The following is a 10191-nucleotide window of genomic DNA, read 5'->3' as shown; positions in this document are numbered from 1 at the left end:
TCAGGAATGTGTGGGTAGTGTGGCTCTCTGAGACAAGGAAATCTGACTCTTGCAGGACTAGCATGAATGATAGAGGCTGGACCCTAGTGGGCTCCACAATTCTTGTCTTAAAATTTATGCAATTAAAGTTCGTTCTGAATACAGTGTAACTCATTCTTGAGGCTTTAGAGGTATGCTTTCTTCAGTTCTGTAGGTCATATAGAAACTTCTTTGTGTCATTTCTCTTCATAAGGTTGGTAGTCTTTACTTTAGTATTTCTGGGTCACTCAAGACACGATTTTGGTGCACACAGCAATAAATATTTGCAAGATGGTTACCTTATAATAACCATTCTCTGGTAAATCTCCTTAATTAAAACATTTTCCTCTGAGAGAGAGAGAGAGAGAGAGAGAGAGAGAGAGAGAGAGAGAGAGAGAGAGAGAGAGAGAGAGAGAGAGAGAGAGAGAAAGAGCAAATATATATGTTCTTTCCTCCTTTAAAGTGACAGCAGAATCCACATTCATGAATTAGAGAAAACAAGTACAGGATGTGGTGCATGTCTCATATCAGGGCTCTGTACAACTTCCTGCACCAGAAACCAGGGCAGCACTCGGAAGATGACACTGTAGTGAATGGTAACTGAGTCTGCCTCACTGTCAAATATTTAATAAAAAAAATCTTCCAAAGACCGTTGGTCTACTTAACTGTTAGATCAGCTACACTTTCATCCCATTTATTTTCTATCATTTTTTTTTTCTTCTTTTATGTTTATACACTCTACCATTCAGGTCCAATTAATGATACTTGTCTCAGAGAAGTAGCTGTAGAAGTCTCAGCTTCCTAGTACTGTATTGGTGTTTTTTTTTTTTTTTTTTTTTCATATAGACTGTAATACATGATCTGAGATATGTGATGTTTTTCAACATGTGTGACTGTAATACACCAGCTTTTTCTATAAGACATTAGGCATCATGGATGGCTTCAAGACAGTCACTAGCACTAAGTGAGCTGGTTTTGAGCAACCTATCAGTCATAACATGTCTGGCACAAGAAATCTAACAGTTCTGTATTTCAAAATCCAACATGTTAAAAGTTTCAGTTTTCTGTCTCCTAGTCTTGAAACTTCATTGCTTGACTTAGTACAGTAACTAAGGAATCTGATCATATTCTCATAAGTACCCAAGTGGGGAACCTTTCAAGCTGCAGAATTCTTGATTGTTGAATCATTTGCAATAGCTTACAATCTGTTGCAACATCAAAGCTGCACACCAAAACCAGTATGCTTTTGAGACATAAGCAACACAATGTTCCATCTTGAGAAACAAATATTTAGCAGTAGTATCAAATTGGATGACTGTGTTAAGTACCTTTGAGGACTATAGAGCTGTGGAGCTAGACTGAATTGCATGAATTTCAAGCCCCAAGCTAACAATGGACTATGAGGCATTGTTATATTAGTTGTTATAAGCATGTTATATTAGTTGAGTAATTTGGATCTTGGACAAAAAGGACATTATGTTGGATATGGAGATGACAAGAGTTGTCAAGACACAGGTCATCCAGTAAAATGCCTCATTTTGAATCCACAGTGAATGTGGTATTGGATGGTCCTCAGTCTGGGCTGAGCTGTACAAGAATCTGGATGAAACATGAACATAAATTTCTGACAGACACAAAGATCCCACTACTATGAGTTTCAAAGGCTGCTAAACTTGGGCACTTTGACCATTCAATTCATTCAAAATATTAGCTCAGAATCCCTCTCAGTATGTGATCAACAACAACACTGCCCTTCCCATCTACTTAATTTATAGTCCTGAAAGAGACAGCTGAAGTACACCAATATCTATCTAGATTAAATTATGTTAAACTTTCAACTTAATACATTTGAAGGGTATTTCATGATATAGCTACTTATTTTCCTTGTACATATATGTACAAATACTTAGAAGATTCAGTAATAACTGCAAATCTACTGCTAGGCTGAAGTTGAACAGAGAAGGCTGAGGTACACAATACAGATCTTTTGCTAGCAACAGTTTTCAAGTCATCCAATCCTTTACAATATGATAGTGTGAGGTAAGTGTTCTCTAACTTCTCTTTAAGCTGGCATATGATGACTGTTGGTGGGAGCCATAGATTCTTGATGTACTTACACATAGAATGTATTTAAGATTGGATGAGGGAAATGGAACACTTGAGAAATTTATGATCTTTCATAGCAGAATGTTACTAATACTGAGATAGAGGAGATAATTTGCATTTATGATAGGAAACTTGTTACATATTTCCTTTTAAAATGGACGACTGCTTGTATTATGTTGGCAGAATTCACTGCTTGAAAGAATGATCCTACACATGTAGCACTGAAGCTAAGGCCATAAACTTAAGCGTATGGTGTTTAATCACATTGCAAACTTCTGAACTCACCACAGTGCTGGCAGTTAAGAAGAAGGATGGGATATGTGCAAATACATCTCTTCACTTTAAAAATGCATCATATATTAGCAACTGTTGTGCTCTTATTAACTTACTTAAGAAAGACTTGCTATGAAAACAAGAGTCAAGTAAAATAGAAATAACAAGACAGAAACAGATATGAGACCAAACACTCATATACCATACCATACTGAATACTACCTGCATTTTCTATTACATAAAAAGAATGTTGAAAACTTTGAACTGAAATGTTTAATACCTCATAAAATACTGTAAACTGAGGTAAATGGGCTTATCCTAAACAGAAAGCTTGTCAACTATATATTGAAAACTTTTTCACATTTAAAATAAATTAATTAATCAACTGATCTAATGAAAAATTATGTCAGTAGCTCATACAATGAATTGGTTTATTTCAGTGTGTATCAAATGTCTCGGTCTTTTAGTCCCACAGATATGGAAGTATTTTCTTCTTTGCAGCATCATGATTTCATGTCTTACTGTATAATAGAAGAGCCTACAGAATTCAATAAGATAAAATACAGTATATTTGGCCATAGATTTAATTGAATATAATCATAATCTTTATTTTGTTAATCTAATAAGGGGTAAAGGAAAACTCTTACAAAACATTGGTCCCCATCATGATGGATAAATGGCCCGCAACTTTTCATGGTACTTCTGCATAGAAGATTATGCATAATATAACTTTTCAGTTACTTGATTCACATAATATACTGAAATGTACTCTTCTACCACATAATTAGTCTACTCTTCCACCATATGAATGGCATATGAGCCAAATATTCACTTGGTGTTTAGTTTACTAAAATGGTTCACATATATACATGTTGATTTATACTTTATTGCATTTCTTTTTAGAATGGTGAATGATGAAGTTCAGAAACCTGAAACTATTCTCAAATTTTCATCATAAAATTTAAACTTAAGAGCCCATTACCACACTTTACAGTATGTATATATATATATATATATATATATATATATATATATATATATATATATATATATATATATATATATATATATATATATATATATATATATATTAAGAAGATTGTTCAAAGAAAATATTTTGATTTAGTAAATGGCAAATATTTACAGAAAAATCAAAGGAATAGGAGAAAATACTTAAAAAAAATCATGTAAAAATTAATAAATAATAATGGTAATAAAAACTAAAAATAATTGGCAAATGACAAAACAGTATTTTAGTATCTCTTCACTGTTGAGTATTTCTGAGGCTACAGGAATACTCAGATCATTAACCTTCAGAACAATGGTGAGCTCTTAGGTTATTTGCCTGGCAAGTGGTTTGGAGGAAAGTCACTGGAAATGTTCCATACATCTTAATGATTTTCTAAACTATCTATAATATACTGTTTATAAAAAAGCCAAGTTTCCCACTCTACATAACAACAACATTTGTGATCAGTATTAAAAAAGTTGGGGCAATACATTTTCTTTTATTGATGAGACTAGCCTTCTAGAGACAACAAATCTTGAGTTTGATCTGTGATTAGCTCTTAACACACTACTATCCCTGGAACTGTTAATGTCGCATGTTGGCATCTTGATAATAAGTGCTGACCATAGGGCCATACCAGTAAGGACTCTAGAATAATAAAGTGTTCTGTATTTCAACTAATAGTAAGAAATAGGAAGCATGCTTATGTTATCATTTAAAGTATTATAAATTCTTTTCAGCTTTCTAATAAATTGGAAATACTACAGTCAACAAGAACTACTTTACCAACTCTACTACATTATGCAATGGCAATAACTACACCTTTCTTTTCTCCATAAATACCTATAAGAGAATTTCCTGCAAGATCACTGCTATGCCCACTGACAATAACTGAGAGTATCAGAGCAACCCCTAATAGTCATGTTTTCATTAGAGCTGCATCCTGCATGCTAATATTGCTCCACACAAGGATCATGTTCTCTTTCTATGTATTCTTGAAGTATGAACAACCACACCATGCAACACATTTGATCACAGTATATTGCACTCATGTAATGGCAAGCTCTGAAAAATCTAACTGGAGTTCCTTTTGTTATATAAGGGTTCTACCAATAATCAATGGTTCCCTGGAAGAAAACAACTTTCTCTTAAAACCAAATTCTCCACACTATGGTGATGTATTCAACTTTTTTTTTCAGTTGTTATTATCAATATTACTGTGTGTGTGTGTGTGTGTGTGTGTGTGTGTGTGTGTGTGTGTGTGTGTGTGTGTATGTGTGTGTGTGTGTGTTTCATTCATTCACTTAGTCATCTGCTAGTCACCCAGCCAGTGTGTGTGTGCATGTGTGTGCATACACATTTGCCTAATTGTAATGTAAAGGGCCTGAGCTACAATTGTGTAGTTCTATCAGCTATCTATCTGTCTATCTAAAGTTAACCAAGTTTCTACTTCAGTTGATAAGCACTCCTAGCATCTATAACCTCTTCTAGTCCATTCCTGATATCCAGACCTCCATGGGGGAAGCTATTTCTTTTTATATTATTTGAACTTCTTTTTTTTTCTCTTTTTTTCTTGTGATCCATCTTGTGTGTGTGTGTGTGTGTGTGTGTGTGTGTGTGTGTGTGTGTATGTGTGTGTGTGTGTGTGTGTGTGTGTGTGTGTGTGTGTGTGTGTGTGTGTGTGTGTCTGTGTGTGTGTGTGTGTGTGTGTGTGTGTGTGTTTTCAAATATCTCAATCCCATTCTCACCAAGACTTCATGAAGACTGTATATTTTTTACATTAAGCTCTATCTCTTTGGGACAATAAATCAGTAATATGGTTTCAAAAGTTTGTTCACATAGATAGCTGTTATGAAAACCAATGTAAACACATACTGTAAAACACATCAAGTGTAATCCAAGGCTCATCCACATTATTAGTTTAACAAAAGAACTACAAAAGGAAATGTGTAAATGCAGTATGATGCAGTATAATACATACAGTGTTATCTTTAATATTTTTACCAAACAATTATTATGACTAAAAAAATTAGCACCATTTTACCAAAATCCATCAGGTAAATAGTCCAGTTAAATACTAGTATATGAAGCAGGGAAACATTGTTACTCTACTTCTCCATCAAAACGTGTTACAAAGCAAGAATAATGTGTATGAAAAGAAAGACAAAGATTAGCATTTAATACATGATATAAAATTTCAAGGATGGTGCAGTACTACTCGTTTCTACTAAGTCACCAAATATTTGTGAATGAAGATGTACTGCAGAGAGGGATAGGACTAGGCAATTCACAATCAGTGATGTGCAGATGGATGGCAATTCAGTGTTAGAAGACTAAGACACTTGGGATCAGATATGAAACTAGAAGTTGGATATTGTTAATATCAGTTGAGGCCATGTTGTGTAATTATTTCAAGAAAACTTGGAGAGAGAAAATACTAAAACAAAATACATAACAACATGCAGCTGCACTATAAAACATTATTGCCAAAGAGAGAAAAAACAATAAAAATATGCTTTTGTTGGATGACTTTGAACAAGTTGAAACAGTATGTGCAAAACACATGTTATATTGCTAGAGAAAAAAGTATGATAGATAATGGATAAAAAATGAGATTAAAAAATAAATAAATAAAGTGGAGACACACAAGTGAGAGCAGAGACACATGGCATAACAGTCAGGTGAACTCCTTCAGACAAGCTCAAGAAACTGAAGGCAAATGATGTGGAAGGTCACAAGATGGCATGAGCAGGTACTACTGTAATGAAAACAACCCACTACCAAGTAACATGGAAGAAGTGAAAGCTATGAATTTCACAAGTGGTAGGCTGGAAAGAAACTTGTGAGCATACATCAATGCACAAGATTGTACCTCTTGTTACTGGTGTCACCAGAATAATGCAAGATCTTGAACATTAATTAAGCAATATGAATGTGATTGCATGGTGTTTAACTTCCTGACCAAGTCACTTCATCACAAGAATGACCCAAAACCAATGAAAGTCAGCCACAGCTGGGCCCACAACCTGATTATTCAATGTGTTACTGCTCTATTTTTATTATTATATCAATTAAGAACATGCATTATGTGTATTTACATATCATTTATGCCCCACACGGCATAGCTGCTGAATTACTCCACCTTGCTTTTTTTCTGCTGAAACTGTGGTACAATGCACTCAGTGGCAACAGCCATTTAAAATAGCATTTTCTGTTTCATAAAAGACCTAACTGATTCATGCATATCATGTAATCATGGATCTCAAACAATACAGCCCAGTAATTATCTTTCACATATCAGGAATACATCCTAGAACAGTGAATGAAGACTGTGCATTTAAATTCATCAACACATAAGCACATGATGGTCTTCAACATGAATTTTATTATGCTTACTTTCAACATGCATGTATTTGCAAAATAACAGACTGTTAGCAGACTAACCTTAAATTTGCAAAACAGTTCACAGGCCTCATCCAGACTTACTACCAATATGCTAAGACACCAACTGCCACACAGCAGATGAGGTACTCATAATGTTAACATGCAGCTATTTATGATCTTCAGCTGAACATGATGCTTTAAAATATTAATGCTGCATGTATGTAGTAATCCATAATTATATGTATATGTATAGAAATAACTATTGAAATAGTAACGAATATCTATTTGATAATGACTACAGATTATTTGTAGCTTTAACAAAAAGAAGTAAATTAATTAAATACAATGATGTTTTCATAAAAAAATAAATAAATAAAATATAGAGTAATGATTCATGAATTACATCTTATTACATGCAGGCAGGAAGAGGGAAGAGGGTGTTTGAAGATCTTTTCCAACATCAACAGTGACAGCAAAATCAGTCATACAAATGTTGCTTAAGCCTTGAACTTGGGAGATTTGACACCACGGGAAGCTTGTTCCCAGAATTACCTGGATTGCAGATAATTGGAAAAATTTAACTAAATTTTTTACTATCTATACTTAAACTAACAACAATGATGTGTGTGTGTGTGTGTGTGTGTATTTATCTACCTAGCTACATTATACAGGGCCTGAGCTACACTCCTGGTCCCGTCTGTATTTATCCAATTTTTCTTTTAGTTGATGTACATACCTTTCCCTGTGTATGTGTGTGCGTGTGTGTGTGTTCTGGGAACATAATTATAAGACCATGACTGTGATTTCTTTCATAATACATAAAGTTCTAAATGATAACAAACTGTTCTCTAGAACATGATCTAAACGTTTTATTTATTTATTTTTTTATTTTTTTGTAAAATAATGAATCATACTGCACCACATAATTCACCTAACATCATTCTAAGATTTTAATACCAGATTAGGTTGCATATATGCAAGAACACACTATAACTGCTACATTCAGGGAAGTATTTGAACCTATTAACAGATGTCCATGCATTATGAAGAAACAATTTATATAGAGTCTAGGTAAGAGCCTTGAATATACATATTTTCTTTACATTTAATTGGATCTTTGTATTATTTCCTTTTACAAACCTCTTATCCTACATTAAGCGTCATCTTTTTGGCACATTTTTTGGGGATCCACTATAGTCACGAATACGTAATGAAGACTTTGAAGACAGTACAGCCTTGCGAGGGAGATGTTAGCTCGAGGGTCAAGATTACATCTGATGCACAAGGTAAACAAACTGCTCTGAGATATCAGGTAGCTATGTCTGGGAACAACAGGAAATGACTAAGGCAGCAGGAAGGGTGACAATACAGATATAAGAGTAACAAGAATGGAACAATAAAGAAAAGCTAAATTTATGTGCAAAGCAGAAACTCTCAAGACAACTATATATATATATATATATATATATATATATATATATATATATATATATATATATATATATATATATATATATATATATATATATTTTTAAATTTTTTTTTATTATTCTGTAATACCAAACAACTTACTACAGTATTGTATAATAAAGGCCCATCACTGTATGCCTGACCTCCATACACTTATTACTTCAATTTGAAAAATCATTCAAATATGAGAGTAATGTAGTAGTTTTCATGGTATGAAAAACTAGATCTGTATTAAAGCTCATTGCTTTTATCACATTGACTGAAAAAGTATAAATGTGAACAGCTCTATGTTTCTATCAATGAAAGACTAAAAAATTAATTTATTGTAAAAATGTCTATAATACCATCAGTCATCAGTTCTTCATATAAAACCCTTTCTTGAATTAACTGGATATCTATTCATTTTCACATGAGTTTGTTTCATCTGAGTGTCAAAAGACCATGGAGACACATCATTTTGTTTCCACTACTCTAAAAATAACACATAACAGCACAATATGTGAATATGATATACTTATCAGATGACAGATTAAAATGACTAGTTTTCATAACAACTGACTTTTTCTACAGTGAGCTTCATCACTAAGGTACCTATTAAAAGTAGTTTATTTATGGAAGTCATATCATCAGCTTCCCTTCCCACAGCTATGCATGTTCTTACAAAAACTTTCCAGAACCAAAGACAAAATGAAATTTGAGATCAACATACTGTCTAAATTTACTCACTGAAAAGTGGAGATGTAATTTTAGAATGATGGTTAATATACTCTCTCTCTCTCTCTCTCTCTCTCTCTCTCTCTCTCTCTCTCTCTCTCTCTCTCTCTCTCTCTCTCTCTCTCTCTCTTTGAGCACCTTAATAAAAGCTACATAAATATAAGAAAGCATTCATACTTCAGAACAGCATTATGATGAGAAAATGGAGATGAACATGTAACACACAAAACAATCCACACTAAATAACAACTGCCAAAGAATCAACTAGCATATACTGTGTCTCAAGATTCATACATACCTTCACACATCTGATAAATGTATCATATTGAGGATCCTCATCTGAATTATTCTTCTAAGCTTCAAGTTTAGTTTAATGTTTTCTTGCAAGACATCTAAGCTTAGAAAACCTGAGAGAATCTTTAGGACACTTTGGGGCACCTTGGGCTGCCCCTGGATCCTGCTGTCACTTACGAATGAAGGAAAAAATGCCTTTTCTTCGACTCGTTCTGGGACCCATCAACATTGGCACTTGATTGTGGTGAGTTATGTGTATCTGTACAGGAAGTAATGAGAGTTGAGGAAATATTTCATGTCATATTGAAAATGTAATTTGAGGATGAAAATAATACTATATGTCAGCATTGGAATACAGCTAGTTGCGAGGAAATACTATCTTTGTTGTGAACGGTGACTGTCACTAGGTATGTACCTAACTCTATGCCCCAAATCATGTCATACACTAAAATATACAATTTTATCATATCAAACCCTATAATCAAAAAACTTAACAGCTGTACTTTAAAATCCTGCTGCAACTTACAGTGCAGGGAGGCTGGCACCATGGTTCGCCATCAATCTGCATGGGAAACTTTTTCCTGGTGCGGATGACAACTGAAGAGCACTGAGCCAAGCGTCGGCCTGACCCTCTCAGACCAGTCCTCACTTGGCCCATGTGTAAGCAATTCTCAAATCCAATGACTTCAATAAGCTTATCACCAATGTCTGTTTGAGATAAATGATTAAAAGATAAATATAGTTGATAGAAAACATCATTTAGGATAAAAATTTATGTTTATAGTACACTAGCATTCATACTATGTCCCCCTCAAGGCAGGAGTACCAGTGTACTTTGATGTTGTCAAAACAACATCAAAGAAATAGCCTACAGTTATGTGTGTGAGAGAGAGAGAGAGAGAGAGAGAGAGAGAGAGAGAGAG

The 10191-nt window shown here is 33.9% G+C and overlaps 1 protein-coding gene across 1 annotated transcript in view; it reads right to left on the bottom strand.

Moving 5' to 3' along the window:
• Positions 1–9026: 9026 nt before the first annotated feature.
• Positions 9027–10191, bottom strand: part of LOC135103421 (diacylglycerol kinase beta-like) — a 56995-nt gene continuing 55830 nt past the window's right edge. Inside the window, exons 21-22 of the mRNA XM_064009625.1 lie at positions 9795–9976; positions 9027–9527 (exon numbers count right to left, since the gene is read on the bottom strand). Coding sequence (XP_063865695.1) covers positions 9438–9527; positions 9795–9976 — 272 coding nt within the window. The 3' untranslated portion in view covers positions 9027–9437. The remainder of the gene's footprint in view (positions 9528–9794; positions 9977–10191) is intronic.

This window comes from Scylla paramamosain, chromosome 9, assembly GCF_035594125.1.
Source record: "Scylla paramamosain isolate STU-SP2022 chromosome 9, ASM3559412v1, whole genome shotgun sequence".
Lineage (NCBI taxonomy): Eukaryota > Metazoa > Arthropoda > Malacostraca > Decapoda > Portunidae > Scylla > Scylla paramamosain.
The sequence above is the reverse complement of the archived record's forward strand: the minus strand, read 5'-3'. Positions and strand labels throughout refer to the sequence as shown.